Genomic DNA, 27,155 nt, shown 5'->3' on the forward strand with positions numbered 1-27,155 from the left:
TTAAGTGTTTCTTGCAGCTGACACCTTTCTAACATCCCTCTCCCAAATGTATTACGGGGGTTTAAATTCGTACTGAAATCTTTCCTACAGTGGCGGTAAAAAACCTGACCACCTGTTATCATACAGCCTAAAGAAACGTGAAATCCTTCCTGTTTACTACTACTTCTTTTATCAAATCTGGTTGAAAAGGATCAGTAAATTCAAAAATTTTAGGAGGTCAAGATGAAGGTTGGACAATGGACATAATTCTTTACAAGTTGCTCTAGAAAGACAGACCAAATATTGTCAGATTTTTTGTCCCGCAAGAGATAAAGGTACTTTGACTTATTTAAGGGTCTTAAAAAACCAAAACCAGACAAACAAAAAACCAAAGCCGGACCACCCTAGAATGCAAAATGAAGTGAAAACTCCACTTTACTGCTACAAATAGAAACCCTTGTTTCAAGGGCTAAATTTTGTCACAACAAAGCGGCCCTCAGTTAACATTTACAAATCGCCGTAAGAGGACAGACGACGCTGCATGTTGTTCTGACCGACGCTGGACCTCCGGAGGTTCAGTAACGGCCCAACCACCCGGAGCCAAAGCGGCGGGGCGCTGCCGCGGCGCCCCGTCCTCCGCCCGCCTCGGCCTGCCCCGCCGCCAGCCTGCCGGGGCGGGCTGCCTGGCACCCGGGCGGCCGCGCCCCGATGCCCCGCCCCATCCGGGAGCTCCCCGGCGGCGCGGGCCCGGCGGGCGCGCCCCGGGGCGAGGCGGGCGCCTCCTGGCCCAATGGCGGCTCCGCTCTGCTTCCGGCGTCCGGGCCCGTGTCCTGGATACGGGCGCGGGGTGGCCACCACGGAGCGGGGCGCGGGGGGGACGGCGGACGGCCCCGGCGGTGTGTTCCTGCTAGAGCAAGGGAAAAAGAAAACCCCATTCCCGGAGTCGCGCTGCCCGTTGTGCCGATGTCCCTCCCGCGGGCTGTATCTTGTGGCGTGCGGGGACGAGTTTCCCGTCGGGACGATTCCCTGATCCCTTCTCCCTCCCGCTGGGGCGTGGCAGGCTCCGGCCCGGGGGCGGGTCTCCGCCGATTTCGGTTGATGGCGGCGGCGCGGCGGTGGTTGACGCTGCCCCTTTCCCCGCTCCCCGCCTCAGAGGTAGGGCGGCCGCTGCCCACCCCCCCCACCCCGCCGCCGTTTCCCGCTCGCGGGGCGCGCACGTGCCTCCCGTGGGGGGCGCGCGCAGGCAGGCGCCTGCCCCTCCGCGCCCCGGCTCTGAGCGTCGGCTCAAAGCGGGCGGGGGGGGTGCGGTACCCCGGCACCGGCGGCTTCCCGAGGGGCTGCAGACCCGCCGGCGGGGGTCCCGCCTTAGGGCAGCCCCCGCTCTGCTGCGGGTGGGCCAGGAGGCTGCTGTGTCGCGGGGGTCGCGGCGCCTCAGGCCCGCCCAGCCGGGCGCGCCCGTTAGGGCTTTGGCCGCTCTCTCACCGAGAGAGGGAACCGTGTCTCCTTGGTGTCCCGGTCCTGCGTCCTGCTCAGAGCAAACGCAGTTCCCTCTGCAACTGGAGTGTGCAGCTTTGCGTGCTTCTGTGGAGTCTCAGACCTGCTTCGTTACAGGTGGTGGTGTGGCGGGCTCTCACAGTGGCCATCTCGCCTTGAGATGCTTCTTTTCACTCTTTGTGTCACTGTACTTGATTTTTGTACTTTATGTCAAAACCGATGAACGTGTTCCAGCTGTTGAAAGTCTTTTGTTTCATGCGTCATGCTCCGTTGCTTTATATACTTAAATTATGGCATAGGCATATTCTTGAGATTCGGGGATGCAAGACTAAATGCTTCTCTTTTCCCTGTAGCCTCTTGCAGAGCAGCTAATGGAGACCTTATTTGCAAGTACTGCCCGTCATGAGGTAGCAATGAAAGCTTCTCTTTCTCATGACTGTGGCTACTCTGTCACAGAATCACACAATCGTCTAGGTTGGAAAAGACCTTGAAGATCATCTGGTCCAACCATGTGATTCTATGATTCTGCGAGGCAGCAATGAAAGCTTCTCTTTCCCATGACCATCGCTACTCTGTCCTAATGCGCACTTGTGTGTCATTGGTTTTGCTTTTGTCAGATAACCAGACATTTCTGTACTTGTCATTGAGCCTGGCATACATTTGTGTAGTTTGTTGCATGAATGGATGATAATGCCTTTCATAAGACCAACATAAAGGTGTTTTCCATCCATCTAGCATGTATATGCTTCCATCTTTTGATGAGGTGCATGTGTCAGGGTTTGAAGTATTCCTGGGAAAGAAGTGCAAGGAAGGGCCTGTGGTCATGGAAATGTCGGACGTGGGCTGTAGGTTGGCCATTTCTTTTGCTGGATACATTTTTGTAGCATTGGTGTTCTGGAATCTTTGTGTAGTAGGGGAAGACATTATGTGTTATTTGGTTGTTTTTTGTTTTGTTTTGTTTTTTTTAAGCTCTCCAGAAAAAGAATGGGGTGATGATCTAAATTAATTAAAAAAAAAAAAAAAAAAGAGGTAGGGGAATTAAGATCCCCCCATCTATTCTGTTGCTATATCTTTGTGACTTTTTTTGGGGTGTTTGGCAAACTGATTGTTTTATAATTACCTTGTTCTCATAGATGACTGTAGAAAAAAAGTCACCCTTCCTGTGTTATACTGGCTGTACCTAGCTGTTTGCTTAGGTGCTAAATAAAATCAAACTAATTTACAGTATTAATCTGAAGGCTTTTGAATTTTAGTTGTGATATTCTTTCTTCTTTTGGGAAGAAAACTTCTGTCTTGGGTAACTATCTTTGGTAAAGGAAATCCTGGCATCACGAGGTTCCTATGTATGTTGTAAATTCAGGATCATCTGGATTGTACTTGGCACCTGGTTGATGTTCTGGCAAGAACCAGTATTTTAGTGACAGGCAATTTGTTGTCTGGTGCTGCCCAGTGCTTTGTTGCATTTTCACTTGAAGTCTTGTATGAAAATTTAGGGAGTCCCTGGTCTTCATTTTGGTCTTTGGTTTGTCACTCTGGGAGCTTTGTGTCTCATGAAAGAGTTAAACTGAAACTGAGTTCATGTTTTGTGATTAGGTGTTTGGCAGCTGTACTACTTAAGCAGCCCTTCCTCTCCATCCTTGATCATCATTCCTGTTGCTGCACAACCCTGTCCAATGTGCTGCTTTTCTATGGTTTTAGGATAACTACACTGAGAACTGGTCTTGCTGAAGAAAAAACAACAATTTTATAAACAAAATGGAATAATGGAATAAGTCATGTAGAAATGAGAAAGAGCAACTCCAAATGGTTTGGAACTAATTAAATTGGTAGTTGGAAGAACGGGGCATTGAATGTGAAGCTGTTCTGGAGCTGGAAGAACTTGTTACAAGGTGGTCACTGAGAACTAGTTAGCAATATATCCTGTTTCTGGAATATGCTGGTATTGGGATTCTGTATCTTTCTGCTCTTAACCCAGTGGAATAGCCAAGGAGCAGGATGGAAAGCTGGTGCAGAACTCTTACTTTATGGGTTATAGTTACTTCACTGTTTTGTTATCAGTTCTCCCATTGCTGCAAGATTCTCAGAGAAAATAATTATGGAACAAAAGACTTAACTGGCTTTTATGAAAAGCATCTAACTTTAAATATATAAATGCCATTGATGGGTTTGCAACAAATGACAAATATTTCATTTGTTTCAGTATGTAAACTAAAGCATATAAAATTTTTGAGACAAAAATGTTATTTACAAATATAAAACTAAATTCCTGTGAAACTGCCTGACTCCTACAATGCAACGTTTACCAACAAATTTAGGCAGCTTTTATCTGCAAGAAATTGTTTATATCCATGTAACATTCTTAACATTGAGTCCTATAGCTGGTAGAGCTACTTTCAGCCTAGCATTCATAGGAATACTAATATTCACAAAGTCCTCTGTTTTCAGTCACGTTGATTAAATCAGTTACTTGGCAGGTTTAAATTACATTGTGAAAAATTGCAGGGGCACATTTGCCTTAAGTACCCTTGGGCAGAAGTGGCAATCTTATTTGGCAAGGCTTTCAGTATTGAATATTTTCATTTGGACAGTAGTTTTACATAGAACATGCAATTTTAAGTTTGGTAGTATGATTATTATTTATGGATAAAATATTTAGAATTTGTTCCTACTGGCCCATCTGTAACTTTTTGAATGTGTTAAGGGCTTTGGAAGTAGAAAATTCTATCACTTATTCAAAATTTTGATCACATTTCCTGAGGAGTCCTTCTGTAAAGTAATTGTGTTTGATCTTGCTGGAAGTATGTAATCCCTGTTTTTGAGAATTGGGAGGGTAAATACTATACATCAATGGCTATTAAATTGGAACACTGCCCCCCTCCTCCTCCTTTCTTTAAAGGCTTATTTGTTTATGATACTAATACCAGGTTTCCAATCCATTGCCTGTAAAGCATCTTTTAAGTATGGAGAACTTTGTTCTGTATGAGGAGATCGGAAGAGGAAGTAAGACAGTTGTTTATAAAGGAAGAAGAAAGGGGACAATTAATTTTGTTGCCGTTCTTTGCACTGATAAAAGCAAAAGAGCTGAAATAACAAACTGGGTAAGTAGTGTTTTTTTCCTGCTAAATCTGGGAAAAGATACTGTTTACAAAATCCTTGTAGCACTGGTAATGTAAAAGAAACTGTGTGCTTCTTTACATGGAGTTTGTCACCATTTAGATCAGCTTAAGATTTTAAATCCTTATACTTTAAATAGTCTTAATGTATTTATTTCTTCATCCGATTTTACTGTTGTTTAAATTGCATGCATAAACCCAAATTTACAGGCTTACTGTTTCTATGATGTGTTAAAGAACTTGTAAAAACAGTTACTTGCATGTAGTGGTTTACTTTATTTTGTTATTAGGTGTGCAAATCCAGTGGTAGTAATACCTTAAGAGTAAATAATCAGTTTCTTTCTTATGAAGAAATTATTTTTGATGAAAGAATAGCATTTAAGGTAAATCAGTTTTGGTTTATAAAACCTTGGCAAAATTTTAAACATATAATAATACTTTCTGGAAAAGAAACTCTTGATACAGTTAGACATTTTAAATATTTTCTTTTTTCCAGGAGATAAATTTTGTTTTTGTGGTGGGTTAACCTTGGCTGGGCACCAGGTGGCCACTAAGCTACTCTATCGCTCTCCTCCTCAGCTGGACAGGGGAGAGAAAATATAATGCCAGGTTCATGGGTCGAGATAAGGACAGCGAGAGAATCAGAGTAGGATAATGAGAAATAAAACCAAATCTTTAAACACCATCCCCCTCCCACTCCTCCCTTCTTTCCAGACTGAACTTCACTCTCGATTTCTCTACCTCTTCCACCCAAGTGCCACAGGGGAACAATCCTTCCTCCTCACACTTTTCCTCTACTCCAGCGTGGGGTCCCTCCCACAGGAGACACTCCTCCCTGAACTTCCCCAACGTGAGTCCTTCCCACGGGCTGCAGTTCTTCACCAGCTGCTCCATCTTTGTTCCCTCCCACGGGGTGCAGTCCTTCAGGAGCAGACTGCTCCAGCGTGGGTCCCCCACAGGGTCACAAGTCCTGCCAGCAAACCTGCCCCAGCGTGGGCTCCTCTCTCCACGGGGCCACAGGTCCTGCCAGGAGCCTGCTCCAGTGCAGGCTTTCCACGGGGTCACAGCCTCCTTAGGGTGCATCCCCCTGCTCCGGCGTAGGGTCCTCCACAGGCTGCAGGGGAATCTCTCCTCCAGCGCCTGGAGCATCTCCTGCCACTCCTTCTGCACTGACCTTGGTGTCTGTGGAGTTGGTTCTCTCACATATTCTCACTCTTCTCTCCGGCCACCGTTCTACGCAGTTTTTCCCACACTTCTTAAATAACGTTATCCCAGAGGCGTTACTACCGTTGCTGATGGGCTCAGCCTTGGCCAGTGGTGAGTCTGTCTTGGAGCCGACTGAAACTGGTTCTGTCAGACATGGTGAAGCTTCTAGCAGCTTCTCACAGAAGTCACCCCTGCAACCCTGTTGCTAACAAAACCTCACTGTGTAAACCCAATACAGTTTTCTATTTCCTCTCATTGTTTCAGTGATAATTTATTGGGTGATTAATGAATCTGCTCAATTTAAACCTTTTGTTCTTAGAAGCATATTCCTTTTAGAAAGCCCTTGGGGTAACCTTGCATACCACTCTGACAAGATACAGAGGCTTCTGCGGAGATTATGCTGTGTAGGTATAATAGAAATACAGATTTCCAGGGACCCTTGAATGATTGCTCTTGCCTGATAAGATTAAGAGTGATTGAAAAATTTCTTTTTACTTCCTGTCATTGGATTCACCATATTGTCTCACACCAGTGTTCTTGCTGAAAAAGAAAGTAGAATGTAAGTTTGATTCCAAATTCTGATTTCCAGTTTGTGTATTGTTCCAGGTTAAAAAGTGTTTATAATTTTGGGTTGGGGAACATTTTTTTTTTTTTTTTTTTTCTGTATTTTTAAGAAGAGGTGAGTTGGGCAGGGTCTGTGAGGAAAGTTATCTTTTCTCAACATACATGTAAAACTAAAATACTTGACTTGGAGGATAATTTTAGTGTACTGGAAAAAGGTAAGAGAAATAGTAGTTGATCTAGAGTAATGTTGTATTGTCTCTTCCTCTTCCCACCTTAACTCCATATATATTACTTTTTTTTTTTCCCCCATTAAGTATGTTAAAACCTTTGTTCTAGGTTCGTCTGACTGATGAAATCAGACACAAGAATATAGTGACATTTCACGAATGGTATGAAACAAGCAACCGTTTCTGGCTTGTAGTGGAATTATGCACAGGTAAGATAAACTCAAAAGGTAAAAATTTACACAGTAACTATTTGTAAGAGATTTCTTATAACAGTTTCTCCACAACAAATACTTAGATCTTTGTAAAAGCTTAGTAATTATCTCATTATTAACTCGAGAATACTATTTACATACAAATTTTTTTTTACTTTTGGAAACATTTTTAGAAAACAATTGAAATCGGTGTTTCTTCTTTGCTTCACTGTATATGTATGTTAAATGTTAACTGATGTGACATAATGTTGTTTTTTTTTTTTAATGGCTGAAGAGCTAGAGCTAGTCAGGGGAACTTAAAACCAAATTGTGAATAGTTGGAGCATAGTTAAGTAAAAATTACTTGAAGTTTTCTAAAGACTGGCAGCTTTGGTGTTCATTTTATAGTACAATAATGAGAGCAAGGAGCAAATCAAGTTGCAATGTACAAATGACTTAATATTGTTCAAATAATTTTTTTTAATCAAAGGGAAGTTCTGTAGCTAATAGTAAATTATTTAAGTTTTCCTCTTATTCAGTAGAAGTATTTTGACTTTTATGTTAAGATATTAATGTGGGAGCTCTGAGAACCCAAAATTGACTAAAGTGGTTCACTGAGTTTTGGTAGGTTCTTGTCAATCCATTAAAGAAATCTTTTAAAGCTTTCTCTAATTGTGATGACTGCATGTTTTAAACTCCAGATAGCTGGTTTACTCCATGTGGAAAGAAACGAAGGCACATTGTGCAAGTGATGCATGTTAAGATTTTGGTATATGGAGTTCATTTCATAGGAAAAGTTGGTATTACACACAGCTCTTCTTTTTCTGTCCAGAATTCTGTTTCAAAATTAGTGAAGAAAAGAAGCTACAAGTTCTGGAAAAAAAATCAGGTCATTCTTTCTTTCAGTGATTAAAAGTGAAGTTAATGGCTCATAGGGAGGCTTTCGTCCCTCTGCTTAGTCTAATTTATGGGAACATATTAAAACTTTTAGACAGGCAGCCCTTTATTAAGTACAGTTTGAACAATTATCAGGTATCTTTGCAGTATTGCAGTTTGCTGCAAGGAGAAGCTAACCTAAATCCATGTCTTAGTCTATTTATAAGTGTTTATAATTTTGTAGAGCCTTGAAAACTACTTTTGGAATACAGAAGATCTCTCAATTGTCTCAAGGTGATTAAGGTTTCTGTTATCAGATGCGTCATACTTCTGTTTTGCTGGTTTCACTATTTTTTTGTGTGTGTGTGTTTGGTTATATTACGGAGTTATTCTATGTGTAGTTCTCTAAATTACATTATAAAACCCAGTAATTAAAAATTATGGATTTACTAGAGCTATGTAATATGGGCTTCATATTACAATTTGCTATTCTCTGAATGAAATTACTGATCAAAGGGAAAAAAGCTCAGGAAAATATTATGTGATTTACAGTAAAAAATCTAGTATCCTTTTCTGTGAAAAGCTCTGCTTATCCCTGTTTTCATCAGGGACTTAAATTGATGTCCTTTTTTTTAAAAAACCTGTATGATTTGACTAAAATATAGATAACTCAAATGAGGTTGAAGAAAGGGATTTTGGGGGAGATGGGACTGTGGAGTTTAGGATAGGAGACTGGGATAGGAAGGAGGAGAAAGACTGAGCAAGGAGCTTGTTGGAAGTGAGATGAGGAAAAGTCCAAGTCCTATGAACAGTTAGGACAGGAATAGCTCAAATGGGATGAGTCTGATGACATGTCTGAGAGTCAGTGGGATGTGAGGAGGTAGGTGATGGGGGAAGAAGAAGATTTTTGCCAGGATAGAGAAGGAGTAACCATCGGAGGAGAGAAGCATGGAGAGTGAATCTGAAGCCCAGGGAAGGACACAGGTGGTAGAGGATATACATGGGGGCTATTTGGAAGGCTTTGTAGGTGTAATCTGATCCGAAACAGAGGAAGGGTTGGTTGGGATTTAGTGAAGAAGGAGGGTGGTGTTTGTGGAACGACAGAAAAGGGTCTCAGGATGAGAAGTTTGGAGAGATATGAGTAGGACTTGCTGGGGCAGGAATTTGGAATTTGTGAGAGAAGCCTGGAAAGTGAAAATTTAGTCCTGGTTTTTTTTTCTTTGTTTACTAAATTATTTTATATATAAAAAAGAAAAAAAAAAAAAAGAGTGAGAGGAAAGGATGGAAATGGAAGAACTGGGTCACATGAGTCAAGAAAAGGACTGTACAGAAATATAATGTGAAGAGCAAACAAAAGAATTTGTCTTGAATGTTGTTGACCACAGGACCTCGAGATGTAACCCACTTTTACTGTTTCTGTTGTCTGTGAATTCAGTGGAAAATTGCCTGTCATTAGCTTTAGCAGTTGTTCGCACAAGTTGGTAGCCTGCTCTTAGTACTGTTTATTCTTTTAACACATGCAGCAGGGATCTGGTTAAGGAATTTGAATAAACCCATTGGATACTATTATGTTGTGATGTGTTTCTGTGTTTCTTTTTTCCCTTGTTTCCTTTCTAAAATAAATCAATTTTAATTTTGAAGTCATACACTCAGTTGTAGTCAAAATGATGATTTTTGTCACAGTATTGGAAATAACTTTTTTTCTGTATATCTTAGATTTTGTAACTATAAGATAATCTCAAAAAATATTTTTAATATCTACGAATAATGATTTTTGCTTGACATCTTTTGAAGAAGCTTATATAATGTCCTTGGGAACTATTTGTATGGCATCTTCTTTATATGCACTTGCTAACTATGTGTAAACATATTTCAGGTGGTTCTCTAAAATCTGTTATTGCTCAGGATGAACATCTACCTGAAGATGTAGTGAGAGAGTTTGGTGTTGATTTAATTACTGGTTTATACCATATTCATAAGCTTGGAATTATCTTTTGTGACCTGACACCTGAAAAGGTAAGAAGGAGTATTATTTATAGGGTACACTGCATGTTACTTTGTATGCCATTGGTATTTAATTCATTATTTCTATTTTACTGTTTGGAAAAGGCTTACCTCAGGTTGTAGGCCGGCTGAGATTTATAATATATGTGAAGACAATGAGAGACAAGTCTATAACTTGAATATTTTATAATCTAATTTATTTAATTCCCTGTTGTATATTTGATAAAATGTGATAGATGCTTTTTGATTTGGTGTATTGTTTTGAATGAATGAAGGATTTTAATTCTCTGTCTTTGGACATATAACTTTGTTATTATACCTATTCTATCATGCTGCAGAATATTTTGAGGTCATAGAAAAGGCTAAGGAGGGAGTAAAGTTAACTAAACTTTCATTGTTAATAACCTCCTCTATTGTTTCCAAATGCCATTTAAATTATCATCTTACTCTTCCATGAAAATACAAATCTTTATGTAGTTTCTGATTTTGTGTATGTGTATGGAATTTATTTATGGTTTTGTCAAAGTCCGTATTTGTTTTTAATTTATGTAGGCACCAGAATATAACTGTAGCCAAAAATTCTTGCTTAACAGTAATTGGTTTTAGTCTTGATCTGTAAGTGATCAAGTTGCCCTCCTCTGAATTTTCTGTAAAATCTTGCACAATTATACTCAGTTTCTGTTATTTGTGGGTCCAAAAGCACTAAAAAACCCATGAAAAAAGCATAATGGGGATGACTCTGTATTCTTCCAAAGAACAAAGTTGCTGTAAAGTACTCCTTCGAACACAAAATACGGAGTACTAAAGTAAGACTGAGCTTTTTTTTTTTTTTTTTTCCTACACTCCTCTGCCCCTGCCCTGCCCCCACCATCTGACTGAATGGGCTATTTCTCCAAACAACATTTTTGAGATTATGACTCTTTTAATTACAAGAGTAAGCAGTGACTGCATAGAGAAAAATCTCATCATCATAGGACAAAATTTTTGGAATTCTCTGCTAAATAAAAATAAAAATATTAACTTTATTTTTCTCAAATTAAGCTATGTTTCTTTTTACTGCGCTCTTATTTTCATATACAGTTTTACTATAATTTTTACTTTCTTTTCTATAGTAATATTGTTGTTAATTTAGTTTTAATAATAAGTAGAAAAAAGTGCACATTAAACCTCTTAAGGATTCTATGGTGACATTCTGTAATTTTTTGGTTATAAGAAAAAAGACAGTATTGGTGTTGACTTAAAAGAAAAACTTTTTAGTATTTTTGGTTATAGTGATCATCTCAAATGGTTTGAGATTGGGTTTTTTTAATATATATTTTATACTTTGCTTTGGAAATTTCAGGAGTCATCAGTTTTAATATATGATACTTTCATGTTGGATTTTGTTTATTCTTCTAGATTCTGCTGGAAGGGTCTGGCACTTTGAAATTCAATAACTTTTGCTTGGCTAAAGTGGATGGTGAAAACTTGGAAGAAGTTTTTGATTTAGTTGGATCTGAAGAAGGGGAAGGAGATGTCAGTGAAAGCACTCCACAAAGATACCTGAAAAATAGATTTCGAGGTATGATATTTTTACTAGCCAAAATTAATTTATACTGAAGAGACAGAGTGAAAGTTGGAAAAAGCCTTTAGTAATTTGGAGAGAAGACCTTGAAATAAGAGTTGTTTGTTGTTCTGTTGGGGCAGAGAAACTGAATAATAAGTTCTGTTGTGTTATAATTTTAAAGATTAATGTATTTGCCTGTCTTTGCAATGGAAAAGTGTGATCTGTACATTTTCTGTAAGCAGGTTTAATGTATCCTGCATATGGGCAATTTTTAAAGTAAGCTTAAAACCAAAATTTAGCTCTTAAGGAAGATTGTTCAGAGAGATTGTAACTTACAGAGGGGACAACACCTGCAAGTGAGTAGAAAGAAAAAAGCCTGTATTTACAAGTATATGGTGCTAATTCTAAGTTTCACAAAGCAAGTTTAAGAGCTTGAAAAGATATACTTCTGTCATAAAACCCATGACATAGTAACAGTTTGTGACCTCTCTGCTTTTTGTAAATAGACTTCAGGTTATTTTTTGGTTTGAAGCTCATATGTAGGTGGTTATAGACTGTAGTATACTTGTATAACAAACTTTAGACATAACATAACTGGAGGTGGCTTATTTCAAATTTCTTTTTGCGGCTTGACATCAAATCCCTACAGTACAGTTTAATGTACCTATTGTCTGTCTATCCTGAGCATGTTTTCATTATTTTATAAACAATTGTTGATTTTTCTTTTCTTTGAAAAAAAAAAAAAAGAAGCAAAATTTCAAGAATTAAAAAGACCCCAACACCCAAACCAAACAAAACCCCCAACTGAGTATATGAATGAGATCTGAAAATGTTTCAAGGTAGCTAATTAGTGAAAAATTTTAATTTTTGGTTTGGATTTGCTGAGGAAGCTTAATTATTAATTGCTGTTTGATGAAGACTAAAACTTTGGAAGTTCAGAGTTCAAACTGAAACTGGCTTTTATAACTGATGAAATTGTATTTCTGGTATTTAGTTGATATATGACACTGTATTTAAAAAAAAATAGTTTAAAGGAAGTAGCAACAAGAATCACTTATTTACAACATTTTGTGCTCCAGTTATAAAGTAGCAATTGGAGAATGAAGAAATAACTGACATTGGAGGTATGATAAAGTGATTTAAAATTAATCCTGTTCTAAGAAAAATTTGAGTTATGGGATTGTATATGGATTTTTAAAAAGTCTGTGCTGCAGATGCTCTCTAATGTCTAGGACTAAATTCGATTAACTTCACTTTAAATGTATACACAAAATTCAGTAAGTATACACAGAACAGCTGCCTCTTTCATTGGAGGCTTTGCACTGCTGTACTTTCATTGTCCTTTTTGATGCAAATGGTCCAAGTGATTTCTAGGTTGAGGCTCGACTGTTTGAGTACCTTTTACTTAAAAATTATAATTTATTTTTAAGGTATGAGAAAGTCACTGTGCTTTAGTTTCAGTAGGCAAATTCATACAAATGCAATAGGGTGCAAATTCTGTGTTATTTTTTCATCGAATAAGAAGAAATTAGAAACTTGGTTTTAATTTTCTGACTCTTCTATTAGTATCATCTCAGAGCGTCTCACAGATCTCTGTTTCCAAGATAATGATGTGTTGTAGCAGTTACTGTTATTGCCAAAAATTCCATTGTTCTCAATATTTTATGGGAACAAAGAGAGCTTTCTTAACACTTTGTTGTCTCCTGCTGAAAGTCCACACTGGAAATACTAAGACCAAGAACAGATCTTTATTCAGGAAGAAATACAAATCTAATCTCTTTCCTGTTGCCTTTCAGAATACCTGTTTTGATGTGTGTGGTTAATGACCTTTGGTCACTTAAAAAAAACCCTGAGACCAAAACAATCCAAAATAAACTTTTTAAAGGACTATGAAATTGACACTTTTGCTGAGTTTGTGTAATTTTTGGGGAGTGTTTTGAGAACTGAGTTAGTATTTAGGTGGGAACTACTGTAGAAATAGGAACTATATGTTTCTTTTTCTTAAGACAAAATGGGTTTGTGAATAAGCTGCTATAATTCAATATGTGATATTTTCATAGTGTTTTAGTGTGAAAATAGCTATAGCTAGTTTAGATCAGTGATCCAGTTGGCTAGCTACCTTGTTTTTGTAATAGTTTTCTAATTTCATGAAGGTTTATGTCTTGTGATAGCTTTAAAAACAAACAAACAAACAAACAAAACAAACCTGATGTAACATAATTATTTCTGTTACTCACCTGAGAATTATGTTGGTTTACCATTCTGCTCAATTTGCTTGGCCCTGGAAGCTGTCAAAGAATATCAAAACATTCTTTGCATTAATTACTGTGTTAGAAAAGCATAGCACAAGCCAGCTTGGGTAATAGAAGTGAAATAAACAACAAAATAGCATATATAAACCTACATAATTCAGTAAAAGTATAGGAGAGAAGTTTCTTTGAAACTACTTACATTTGGCATCTTAGTCTTCTTATACTAAGTGAAGATAATCCCTAATACACTGAAGCAGGAGACAAAGTTTGAAGTGTTGAACCGGATAAATGCTGAATGAATAACCCAAGTGCATTATACATACTGTTTTATAGGCTCTCTGTTATACACAGCTCCAGAAATAATAAAGGGAGAAGACTTCTCCAAAGCCAGTGATCTGTGGTCCTTGGGATGTTTACTTTATGAAATGTTCTCAGGTTGTAAGTTTGTGTATCTATTTAATATCTGTGATAATGGAAACATAGGTCATGGTCCCAGAGTAAATTATTGTCAACTTTCTAGGGAAGTTAAGACATAGAAAAACTTAAGACAGGTTTTAAAGATTTCTTGAAGAATATGCTAACTGTACTTTAAACACCCCACCCCCAATGGTCTTCATCAAATAATCAAGTGAAGTAATACTGTTAAGTTGTTGTCCTTTTGATTGTGATCTAAATATTATACTAACCAATGTGTATTGTTTAAATAGTATGATTTAAAATTATATCAGTCCTCGAATTTTGACAGTTCAATGTTTTTCACCTCAGTATTAAACTCTGGGTGCATTATTTTGGCCTTTGAAAGAGAAAACTGTTTCACTAGTGTAAAACTAGAGTCACTGCGTTTCCTGCAGGTTTTTGCTGTTCATGGTATAATAATTTTGTATTTAAATTGACAAGAGAACTTGATAAATAGAATTCAGGCTGAGGGTGTTTATTTCTTTGAATGTTTCCTGAGGAAAATGAGCTCATCATGTATCAGTGCACCTGACAGCCATTTTGAAGTTTGCCTAATCTGTGAAATGTGGTTCTGTTTGTAGGAAGACCACCATTCTTCTCAGACAGCTTTTCTGAATTAATCGAAAAGACATTATATGAAGATCCATTGCCACCTAGAACAGAGGGTAACATTTGTTATTGTTTAATGAATCAAATCAGAGTAATACTTAAAGTTTTGTTTTTCACTATTTCTTCTGAGGCTGATTTCAGGAATGTTAACCATCCGAAGTGAACTTTAGCACTGCCTCCTTTGATAATAACTTTTTCCCCATTAATGATGAATGCTTCTTTCCCTTTTGACAGACAGGCATACCATTTACTGTTAATAATTAAAAGTAAATCTACCTTCTGGGATGGAATTTTTCATCTCGGTCATTATAGGCATCGGTGGTATTCATGGACACCCTTGAATATTAGTGGCTTTTTTCAGTTCATAGTAATATAGTGAAAATGGTGACCTGTAGAATTAAAACTTGTTTCAATTGTAAGAGAGATTTGGTTTTCCAGATGGATAAAGTGCATTTCATAATTCTGAGCTCTCAGAAGTAAAGTCTGTCTCAGTTAAATAAGAATTTTGGAAACCTTTTTTGTATAATGGGGTGCAACAATGGTCCTCTTAAAGTTATCATGTTTGAGGGAAATTTCAGTTTAAGCAGATTTCAACTCCACTTTATTTCTTGCTAATAGCTATATGACAATTGGAGGGTGTTTTTCTTAACATATAAACAATTTTAATTTGTTTGGTGACTGAGAAATGGTAGGTTGTTTGGTTTGGGGGTTTTTTTAGGATCCTTTGAAATGCAGAGAGTGTAGGTTTAAGATTCTTCATACATTCAGATTTTTTCAGATAAAATTACTATTAAAGAAAACTTTTTAAGCATGATCTATAGATAATGATTTAATCTACATTGTGTGACAGTTGTTTTTGCTGCCCAGTACTTACCTTCTCAAGTGCTTCTATTTACAGGTTCTTCTTTTCACAAACCTTCTGCTGAGTTCATTAGTTTGCTTGATGGGTTGCTTCAAAAGAATCCTCAGAAAAGGTATACTGTCTAATCCGTGACAGTTGTTTACATCATCTTTTTTCACGTTTGGAGAAAATAATTGCTATGGTAATGTAGGTATAGTATTTTGTAGATGACAGAGTGCAAAAATCACTTCATCCTTCATATAAAAGAGCAAACCGTGCTTTTCCTTATATGAAGATATACAGAATTAATGTTTTGATTACATAGATCTTTGTTTTTTTGTAGCTGGTGCTAAATAGATAACTTTGTAACAGAAATGATGGGCAGTTTTAAAATTGGATTGGTTTGCTTTTCCAGAGCAATGGGCACATCTGTCTTATGAGGCTTTGATTTATAGCTGATACAGTTATATTGTGAAATAACATAAGATCATAATTTATAAGGTAGCTCATGTTGGGGTTGGCTATGCAGTTTCCTTTGTTCCTAGTCTCATACTTCTGTGTTGTGTGAATTATCCATTCTGATTTGAGGCAAAAAGTTTGTCCTGTAAGAAAATTTATTTGTTGACAAAATAAAAGCAAACAACAGGATTAATTGCCCTGTAGTGTCACTGTGGTCAAAACCTAGTCTGGTATCTCTTTGTGGAGCTGTACCTTGCCACTGCTTTTTCAGTTTGCTTGTTACTTTTCAAAAGGCTGAGTTGGACAGACCTATTGCAGCATCCCTTCTGGAAAGGATCCCTTAGACATTGTGGTGCTGATTCTGCAGGCACAAGCTCAAGGTACTGAATGTTCAAGGAAGACTTCCTTTATAGTAAATATAAGAAAAAAAAATTATTATGGTTTTCTCTGTTTTCTCGTTTTTGAATTTTGCTTAGGATTTTCATGTTGTTAACTAATTGATGAATGGAGTTTTACTCCATTCAGTGAACAATTTTGGATGCTTAGAAATTGTACTATTCTATTAGTGTATTATACTGTCTGTTTTCAACAGACTACTTCCTTCTGGCTGTAGATGTGTTAAAATTTACTTCTGAACTAACTGCTCTCATTTTTATTTATTTGTTTATATAACAATGCACAGTAATTTGACTTGTAAGATTCTACAAAAGCTTTCCAAAAAATTATAAATATGGATCTGTTTTATCTTTACTGAGATTTTTGGGTTGTTTTTAATGCATTAGGCTTAAAACATCACAAAGGCTATCAGTACAGCATCTTAGATTTGTGGTTCAGCCTTATATCCTTGCAAATGCAGCTGACCCATATTCTTTGCTTATGACATAAAGCATTAATCTAATGGGTTTTTATTCTAAACTTGTCATACTCCACACTGCTATATATGCAGAAAACCCCAAACCTCTTGTGAAAATAGGTTCTATGTATTAAAAAGTAAGGCTTCTTCAAAATACCTGTTACTTTGCTGGTTTATTGCTTTTAATATTGAATTAGGATATTTAGTGTTGGGTTTTTTATGGTTTTTTGTTCTAGAGTATTTGGAAGATACTTTAGGTTCCAACCTAGGAAACTAATATGAGAATAGTTTTCTTTTAGAATGCTGAATGTTTTTGATATTCTCTCTTGTGTTGTTTAATACCTATTTCTGATACCAGTGCTTTGGTAGTAACATTTATTCTAGTTTGAGATACAGCTCTTTGTCTTTTAATTTTATTACTGCTTTCACCACCGAGGCAGATAAGAAATCATGATTTAAAGTTTATACCAAAAAGTAAGAATTTATTGAAGGTTTTAGCAAGGCTTATGTCAACCTCTACCACAATGCTCATCTTTGAGGAATTTTCAGAGAATCAGAAGAATCTTAATCTCATATGAAATATTGCGCTATTTGAACTTACTCTTTGTTTTCAAATGCCTCTGAAATATCTGCTGAGGTATGCACTAGCTGACAGTTAGGACAAACGCAGGACATTGGCTTTACATGCAAAAGAAGCTCAATACTTTTTCCAGCTGTGAGGACGCTTTATTTTCTTCACAATGTGGGTTTGGTTAATATTTGATATCCTGAAGAGCCTCCAAGAATGTTATGTGACCCAGTTTCCTGTGAATAATAGAGGGGTATATTAAAAAAAAACCCAAACAACCACCAAAATCAATAAACTTGCAATTAAATGTGGATGTGTAAATCATTATGCAAAAAAATGGTAGCTTGTATTGATCGTAATCTAGGGTACAGGCTTCACTATTAGAAGTAGGTTTGTTGTGACTTTTTCCTGTGATGATTGAATGGTCTCTAAAGCTTTTAATATTTCTTCATAGGTCTTGTGTTATGGGGTAATAATTTAACTTTTCTAAATTGTTTCATGCAAGTTCTACTGAGAGAGCTACAGAATTTTTAATGTTCTCCAAATTATTTGCTGTAAACTTATTCTTCATCATTGCCATTACTAGTATAAAAAGTATGTGTAACACATTAAAAATAAAATGCCTTTCTAGAGAATGACAGCTACATTTTATGCCAATAATTGCAACAAATAATGGATATGATCCCTCTTTTAAAAATTTAAATCTGTGTAATTAATATCTTTTATTCAACAGCAGTGAAGACACAGAGTCATCAGTGTCTTGGAGTGCCAAAAATCCAGTGGATACTCATAAAAATCCAGATAACCTGTCATCCTCAAAAGCAGGTAATAAGCTACTAAGCTATTATTTCAAAATAGGTAATATTGTTCATTATTTTTAATTATTTTGTGTCCTGTGAATTTTGTCAGTCTTACCAACATGCTTATTGCCTATGTTTTATTTGTTTTTAACTTCTAAATGCAAGTTCATGTTCTGTTTTCAGTAGAAACTCAGACTGAAGTACGCCCAAAAAGTACAGTTGATGGTAAATCAAATGAATCCATATTTCTTCTAAGGTATGAAAACCTAAAGATCAATTAGAAAACCTTTGAAACCCTGCATCTTTAAATCCATCCACCCCTCGCCCTGTCTCTTCTGACATTTTGTTTCTGTGTTTGTAACATTTTGTTAATGTTGTCTCCTTTTGAATTTTCTATCACCGACATCTTTGAGGAGCTGTGAAAGCAGTCTATACAGTTAAAGCAATGCTTTTGTGACTTTATAACAGTGTTTTTTGGAAGTAAACTTCTAATTTCTTAGCTCTGTCTAAATAGAAGAATTTATTTAGAACTTTATTTCCTTCTTACTTCACATATGTGAGAATATGCTTTGAATATTCTTACTTTAAATACACAAGATTAAGCATTCAGTTTAAGATCCACCAACGAATTCTGCTTGCAGCTTTTCTTCACAAACTATTGGTAACAATTTACTAAGTACGACATAGTTATTAAATAAAAAATAGTGATTGGGTTAACAGTGACTTGTTTTAGTTGAGGCCTGATTCTGAAACTTTGTACTAGCTTTCAAATCAAGAAGATTATGTAATAATGTTCTTATTGTCATCAAGCAAAAGTATTCCAGTTTGAAATTAACTACTCTTTCAAGCTTCCTGCATAACCTAAAATAGGGCTTTTGACCATGATAGTGTGTCTACTTTTCCAGTTGCTTCAGTTGATTTTAATAAAGTATTACTTCTAATCTTACTTAACTTCTATGATCACAGCTAAACTCTTACTACTAGTAATTTAAAACAGTATTTGCTTTAGCAATTTGCTGAAGAGAAAGGCTATAATGGCATTACAAACATTTAGTATAACAACATGTAATCCATATTATATCAGGAATGAGAGTAGGAAAAAAAAATTATTTTTAACAACATACTGTATTTATGAAAAGTACATTTATTTTAATATGACATTTGAAATGTTATACAATTCTTAAAAATATTTTTTCTGAAATTCTCTTTGCTTCAATGATTTAACTTCTCAAAGCAGCATGTGTTACCTACTAAAGTTTTAAAACATTGAAGTGAAAGGAAGCTGCTGACCTGACATTTGGTACCGGAATTTACTTAGCTGTTGTTCAAAAGTTAATCAGCCTTTAACAGCAGTACCTTCTTCTGTGTGTGCAAATGGAATAGACCTTATTCATTTCAACTAGTTCAGTTCAGTGATCACTTGTCTTGTTTTAAACTGAGAAACCATCTGAGAACTGGAAAGATTTTCTGTATCTCAAACACATATGAAAGTAAATAAGGTTTAGAAAACAAATGTATCTAACAAATCTATGTCTTTTGAAGCATGTGGGATCCAAGAATAATCTATTAAGCCTCCTAGCTAGAAATTGTACTTTTTTGGGGGTTTAGGAAATAAGACTGATTAAACTTCCAAGAAGATCCTGATATATTTTTTAACCATAAAAACAGACATTTAATGTAGTTTTATCTAGCTAGTAGATAATATTTTGGCACTCCTTCATTGTACCCTTTAAATTTTCCTGTTAGAAACAGATGAAAGATGCCTTTTTAACAAAATAAGAATGAGAACTATGTTAGTTATTTGACTTGATTCTCATGTGTATCTTTAATTTTGTTTGCTGTTTGTAGTTTTAATTTAGTTGCTTTTTCTAATAAATAAAACTGATTTGCAACTAAATGTGCATATTACTTTCTGCTAATCAAGAAAGCACATTCATTTGAAGTTGTTCATTAAGTTAGTTTCAAGGCTTGCCAATTTTAAGAATTCTAAAGTTGACTTTAAACACTTGAATGAATACTACAAAAAAGTTCAGCAGCTGCTTTATGAAAATGGCAAATTTGCAGTGTTCTGGTCTCCTTCATTGTCCCATTAGCTGACAGGATTTTTAAAAAGAAAAACTGAGTTGTAAACCCAGTTCATATTAATACATGAGAATTAGGCAGTTTGTAATTCTCATTACCTAGCTAAGAGTTGGCAGTCAGAAGAGAATAACATAAAATAAATTGCAATTTTTTTGTCAAGGTAATTCTCTTCATATGTGGTTTATTATTAGGAATTAGGATAATCAAGTTTTAGCATCAATTTTGGAGAGTGACTACGTGTGAGAAAATAATCAAATTATATTCATTTAAGAACAACAGAAAAAAACACCCATTTCTAACTGACAGATAAATTCTAACCTTGTCAGGACATATATAAAGACAGGAAGTTCATGTTATAGTTGATGGATCAGGCATAGCACCATTTATGTTTGTCAGCTTTGAAAGTTAACTGTATGGCATGAAAGTTTCAAAAGAGAAACAAAAATAGTTTGCAGTGAAACTTAAGCTGTAGTCTTTTTTTTTTTTTTTTTTAAAGTTCTCGTCCCACACCCAGAACTAGCACTGCAGTAGAAGTAAGTGATGCTGCTACTGCCCCAATCCAAAATTCTCCACAAAGAGATTCATGCTTTAAACAGGTGAGTAGAAAAATAATATTAAGTGTTGGTGGTATCTTTATAGTTAGAATTTTAGTCTGGAGTCTGTGGCAGTCACGTTTCTTCTTCATCCTTACACAATTGCAACTGGAAAGCAGTTCCTACAGTGTGCAAGTTAGTTGAAAAAAAGTATTTGCAGAACTTAAGATGTAAGAGTTAAGAAAACGCTTAGTCTCCTCCCCGCCCCCCCCCCCCCCCCCCCCCCCCCCCCCCCCCGAACATATAAAAGGGATAATACCATCTTCTTTCTTCTCAGTCTAGTTTTTGGATCTGATGCTTTTTCTTCCAGCATGTGTCTTTATAGTTGGCTCTATCTGCTACTACATAAGTAAAAAGTAATTTAGAATATGTTGTTTACATGGCCAAACTGTGTGATATGTTGTTGAAATATTTACGGAATAAACATCAACTTTCTCTTTTTGTGCAAAGTAGTTTTTTAAAAACCTTTGTTCTTGTTCTAGGCTAAAAGTATGTTAAGTCAGCAGGATATGGAGTCAACATTGAAAGAGCTCATTTACACTGAATCTGATCTTATCGTAACACCAATCATTGACAATCCAAAGGTACGGCAAAATAAAAGATTCAGAAACTTGTGAGTGAGGCCATTTTTGCAGATAAGTCTTGAATTAGGGTGAAACTCCTTTCCTGTATTTTATAATTCTCATTTTAAAGCAGTTCCACCAGTCATCTGGCAAGATCTCATGAAAATTTTTGGCAGTCTTTTATAATCCTATTTTGTTGCTAATTTGGAGAACTGAGTTATTCTGGGATTGAATACTAATACTAAATAATATTTTACAAAAGTAGAAGCTACTAAATGCTTTGTTCAGTATTTTTGTAGATTTGTTTTCTGATAACTTGCTTTGACATCTATTATTTAAATGAACTGTGTTTTGGTATAATGAAAACAACACCATCTATGAAGCCCTCTAGCTTAGGAGTTAGACCTTTACGGAATAACTTTTGTTACTCTTTAAACTTCAGATATGATAATGTTTCTAGTAAATATGAACATATTTTCTCTGGTAAAGAAGACCTGAAGTTACAAGAAATGTCCATCCAATTTCTGTCGTATGGATTCTAACGTGGTAACAGTTTGTGATGTGTCTCTTGAGCAGAGACTGACACTTGCTTGACAGCAAAGGGAAAACCAAAAAGAATCAGAGCTCTGCACTGCAGTGACAGTGTAATGTATGGGCACATGTGTAGTATTGCTGGAAGGAATGATAGGCAAGATCCCCTTTAGTCTTCCTTTTATTTTGGTGAAAAAATGAAGTAATTTTAGCAACTTTACTCAGTATGGGGCAGATGCAGAGAATGCAACATTTTTCATTGGAAGTGAGCATCTAGCTCATTAAGAAGGTCTTGCAGGTTTTAGTTGATGTATTATTTCAGTATAATATTTTTTTTTTGGTTTGTTTTAAAGGAATTCCTAACACTCTCAAACATTAAAGATCTTGTACAGCTAGATAAGGTAACTACCCAACAATACTGTTCTAATGTGTTTGGGGTTGGGGACATTGTTGCCAGTGGAGAATTTCAAAGGTAATTATGCATTCGAATGCCACCTCTGTAAATTCTCAGTTCTGTCTCAGGACTCTGACGCAAAGCCTTAGCCCTTCACTGCTTCTCTTCTTACTACAAGAGATGAGATTAGGGGTATGTATACATACTGATGTGCACATGGAGACTAATCTCCTTAGCATGCAATGCCAGCCTCAGAATTAATGCAAAATAGCCAACTAAATTCCAGGGACACGTAATCAGAGTCGCTGTCTACTTGGCTGTCTTCAGACTAAAGGATAATACTGACACACAGTAAAGCTGAAGAGCTTGCAATTTAATCTCCTGCAAAGGGATTTACTAGATGCTGGCAGAATTTTAAAAGCTGAAATGTCAGCTTATATTGTAAAATTTCCCTGTGTTCTGCAGATCTGTGGAACTGAAGACCCTTTTCAGAAAAGAGCTCTCTAGTTACACCTAGACTTCGTCTGTCAAAGGCTAAATTCCAGTATACAGTTACTTTTTTGTATGCTTTAGTTACTGAAAATCACACTCAAATGCTCCATCACTGAGCAGTCATTCAATTTCATGATGTACCAGAAAATGCTCTGTTGTAGGGGAAAAATCCCCAACCTTATGAATGATTAGTTGGTGATTCTATGACTTCTTATATTCTAGAATGATCTAGAGTATATATAAGTATTTACTTTATGGCAATGATTTGCTAAAGCATTTAATGAGCTCTTAGCTGCATAGTTCCTTTCTGTAGCTTTTGAAACCCAAATGCAAGTATTTATCCATGTACAAGCAAGATAAAAATGTAAACTGAATATCATTTTGTATTCCCATTAAAAAAAAAAAAAAAAAAAAAGGAAATACTAACAGTTTAATTACATTAAAAACATAGAGTTAAATCTCAAATACCTGCTTGGAAGGAATACATACCAGAAAAGAATGGAAAATGCCTCAGTAATGAGCAGTGGTTTGTACACCCACCTACAATTTTTGCATCTTTGTGTTTTCTTGTTCAACTACTTAATACATTTCTGGAAATCTCTTAAACTCTTTATACTGTGTTTGTTTATTTTACAGATAATGAAGCAAGTACCAGTTAGATTTGACTTGAAAGCTTTACATATACCAGCGTATTCAGGTATGGATCTGCTGAAGTTGTTAAAACTTAAGTTCTGTGTATGATGGTGCAAGTCACTATCACAAGACCTATTGCTTTTCTTTGTATATGATGAGCTGTCACAGTTGCAGAACTCGTATCTTTTCTGAAACTGAAGTTGCATATGTAATGTTTCTAGCTAGACCAATTTTGAGTAGACTTCTCAAGTAGTTATATGCCCTTTCTCTTCTGTCATCCTCAGTTACAAGCCCATGCTCGAAAACATTTAAAATGAGACAGCCTTGTTTTAGTGTGGGAAAAGCTTTTTTTTTTTTCCTGTGTCATTTTTTTGTAAACAATTGAGATATTTTAACTAAAATATTCAACCAAATAGATTAAAATTTGACAAAGGTAGATAAGCAAATGAAAATAGGATCTTAAAATGTGTGGTGCTGATCAGCCATGATACTAGACAGCCTTGCCAGTCCCACCTTTAAACATGGAATGTTATGGGAATCATGTCCCAAAAGATAGCTGAAGTTGTTTGGGGTTTGTTTTTTTGTTGTTGTTAGTTTTTAATGTCTAGAAAGGCTGCTGTTTCTGAAAACAAAAGGCTGCTCATTGTCAGGAGTGAAACATTTCTTCCCCTGGAAAATTTCCTCTAGCATATTTAAGGAAGTATTACTGCACTTTACTGTGCTTGAAGAGGGATGTCAGCCAGATATATAGACCTTCTGCAATTCACATAGCACCTCTACCTAGACATAAACATTCCTTTTTTTCTTTCTATAAATTATGTACTTTGGGGAGTTAGTTTGTTGAAGAAATTTTGTAGTTGGAAAGGAATGTAACATCCCCCAGTCTCCCTGTCAAAATTGCAGTAACAAAATATTTTCAATTTGTCTAACATCCTAGTCAAAAATGATCAGATTCAAGTGCTTAAGGGGGTGTTATTTTATTTTATATTGCATTTAAATAGCTAAATTATCACACTAATGTTCTGATATGTTTAACTATTGTTGTCTCTACTTACTTAATATGGGATAATATTTTTAATGGTTGTGTAATGCTTTCAGAATTGTAGCTTTTTTTCTGGGCAACTTTCTAATTGTTTTTGAAGATACTGCTTGTGATGCTGCTTGTCAATAATGATTAAAGACAGTATGGAAAAATTAAGATAAATACCTGAAATCCAAACCTCTTTTCATCTTTAATATAAATTATAATTGCCTTCATTAGTGGGTGTTGTTACTTAAGTGTAAAATTGGAGTAAAAGATAGAAGACATGCTCTTAAATATTCTGTAATGGAGCATTTAAGGATGACAGAGAAGTTACTAATAAATAACTAACCAAAACTGAGGTAATGTGGGGCTGCTAGAGTGAAGTTATCTGTTGAGAACTGATAAGGAAATATTTGAATTGAACCACAGGATTTATGTTAATTGTCCTAGTGACTTGTCTTCTTTGTGATCCTTCTGAAGTCATCTATGTTCTGTTACTACTAAGGCTTAACTAGGTGGTTGCCTACCTTTATGAATAACTACACACATTTTCAGTTTATTGATTCTGAGATTTCACTGACTTTCGTTAGGTTTTGCCTCAAATTTACTCCAGTGAAACTGCACTTTCTTATTAAGAATTAGTAACGTTTAAGAACAACTACTCAACTACTACCTTGCCTAAATATAGTGCCGATAAATGTTTACTTAAATGAAATCCAAGGACTTAGCAGGGTTGCAATTTCAGAACTGTTTTGAGGCTTTTATTGCTGCATTTTTATGCTTTATTTCTCTTCTTATTTTTTTTTTTTTATTTCTATCGTCTTCAGACGTGAATTATGAGATGTTTGTTTAATATTTTAAGTACTAAAATTATAATTGGATTCAAACTTCGGAACTTATTTTTTCATCTTGGTGTTACTTTCTAGTGTGTTAAAGCAACATCAGAGATCCGTTATCTTTAACTACTTGTTTGCTTCTTATGGTTAGCTGAGAAGTTATCATCTATGAAGGACATGGATTGGAATGACTTCTTGCAACAAATATGTTCACTGCTTGATTCCACCGAGAAGAATACAGGAGCAGCACGTTCCAAAGTGAACTTACTGTACTACCTGTGTACAGTGGCTGTCCACAAGGAAATTGCAAGCAGGCTAATTAGCTCTCAGCTGGTAAATAACAAAGTTTTGAAGCAATCAGCATGGTTTATGTACTTGCCATTGTAGCAAAAACCAGCAACTTTTAGTTATATTTCAAGAAATCACTGCTGTACTGACAAATGTAGTATGGCAAATTAAGTACAAAATGCAGAAAATTACTAAATTATGTTCTATGTCAGTTTTTTTAAAAGAGCTGAGGGAAGCAAATTCTTTCTCTTAGATATTGGATACATTCACTTACTGGTATGTTGTATTAGAAAAAAAGGCTGCGGTAAAAGCTAACCTTGGTGGAGAGTGTGAAATAACATATGATGAAATGTTAGTCTTCATATATCATTAGGTGACAGAGAAGTCTGAAAAAAGTTAATGTTTGAATGGTTAAATCAATTTTATTTGTCCATATGTCTGTGAAGAACAACAAGAAAAACTTTTTAAAGAACATACAGTAAAACTTTCATTAAGCACTTCTTCAAAGGGTGAGCGTGTTCTCTGAAGAGTTTGTTTTAGTGTATACCTAAATGGCAGTTTCACTTTTCAACCAGACAAACAATTTTATTAATATTCTCTGTAGTGGTTTAATGTATTCATCCGAGTATTGCATGTGCAGAAGAGAAATACAATTATTTCTCCCATTCTGTAAAAGCATCACAGAGGCCATCCCAAGATGTGCACTCTTGAATTTATTTAATAACAAGTAAACTACCTTGTTCTCCAACATTTGTACTAATGCACCTAAGTCATATTCTGATACATCATCCTTGGATATAGACAAAATTGCACTCACAGAAAAATTCAATGAAGAATGTTCAGGTTAGAAGCAATGGTCTGTCTTATGCCATAGAATTCCTGTGAAAACAGGAAACAGAATTGCTGAAAAGTGTATTCTATTATTGCTGGATAATTTGGGGGGGGGGGGGGGGGGGGGATGGGAATCCAATAACTGAATTGCCAATTAACAGAACATTTAGAAAAGAGTAATTATCCAGTTTGGTTCTTAAGTGGATGATTATGTGTGTTAACAGTCCATTCATTAATCTAGTATTTGCCATCTATTTTTGTCCATTCTCACAAAATAAAGTTAATTTATTAAATATCTGTTGGGTAATACTATATGGTGATCTCTGTGTTTGTAGTTGAAAGTATTGGAGTTTTTTCCCCTGGATGGTCTCATTCAAAATGAAAAAAATTATTTTTTTAACGCACTGATACATGTTTAGCAGTTTAAGGCAAGAATATAGCAAGAAATTGAATTTTTATGCAGTCTCTTTTAATCGTTTGGACAATATCTAAAGTCTCTGTCTATGATAATACTTTTTTGCAAATGTTATCCAAACACATTTTTATGAAATTACTGGTATTTTCATTTTTGTGTTTATCATTGGGACATACCACATCACCTGAAATTAATAAACTAATGTTTATTTATCTTCTTTAAATTATAGTTTCCTATATTGATACAGCAGCTGCGTACAGCCACCAGCTGGGATATGTAAGTAACAGTTATTTAAATTAATTTGTTCAAATTTGGAGTTATCACTGACATTTATTAAAATTTATTAATTATTTTTTAACAGGACTGTCAGTACTGCTGTGGTACCTGACTGGCAGTATGATGGTGTCTATAACATGAAATTTTTTCAGCATTGAG

The 27,155-nt window shown here is 35.9% G+C and overlaps 1 protein-coding gene across 6 annotated transcripts in view; it reads left to right on the forward strand.

Moving 5' to 3' along the window:
• Positions 1 to 1,065: 1,065 nt before the first annotated feature.
• The window catches only part of ULK4 (unc-51 like kinase 4), a 249,154-nt gene continuing 223,064 nt past the window's right edge, over positions 1,066 to 27,155 (forward strand). For 2 of the 6 annotated variants that reach the window (XM_074898133.1, XM_074898134.1), the window contains exons 1-15: positions 4,434 to 4,571; positions 6,693 to 6,792; positions 9,527 to 9,666; positions 11,053 to 11,215; positions 13,786 to 13,887; positions 14,490 to 14,573; positions 15,416 to 15,491; positions 16,111 to 16,197; positions 17,972 to 18,096; positions 18,225 to 18,294; positions 20,617 to 20,716; positions 21,196 to 21,297; positions 23,330 to 23,390; positions 25,338 to 25,519; positions 26,950 to 26,996. In XM_074898133.1, coding sequence (XP_074754234.1) covers positions 4,434 to 4,571; positions 6,693 to 6,792; positions 9,527 to 9,666; positions 11,053 to 11,215; positions 13,786 to 13,887; positions 14,490 to 14,573; positions 15,416 to 15,491; positions 16,111 to 16,197; positions 17,972 to 18,096; positions 18,225 to 18,294; positions 20,617 to 20,716; positions 21,196 to 21,297; positions 23,330 to 23,390; positions 25,338 to 25,519; positions 26,950 to 26,996 — 1,577 coding nt within the window. Of the gene's footprint in view, positions 1,135 to 4,405; positions 4,572 to 6,692; positions 6,793 to 9,526; positions 9,667 to 11,052; positions 11,216 to 13,785; positions 13,888 to 14,489; positions 14,574 to 15,415; positions 15,492 to 16,110; positions 16,198 to 17,971; positions 18,097 to 18,221; positions 18,295 to 20,616; positions 20,717 to 21,195; positions 21,298 to 23,329; positions 23,391 to 25,337; positions 25,520 to 26,949; positions 26,997 to 27,155 lie in introns of those variants that run through there. The other 4 variants (XM_074898135.1, XM_074898137.1, XM_074898136.1 and 1 more) reach the window with 3 other exon arrangements.

The sequence above is a fragment of the Athene noctua genome, chromosome 2, assembly GCF_965140245.1.
Source record: "Athene noctua chromosome 2, bAthNoc1.hap1.1, whole genome shotgun sequence".
Taxonomy (NCBI): Eukaryota; Metazoa; Chordata; class Aves; order Strigiformes; family Strigidae; genus Athene; species Athene noctua.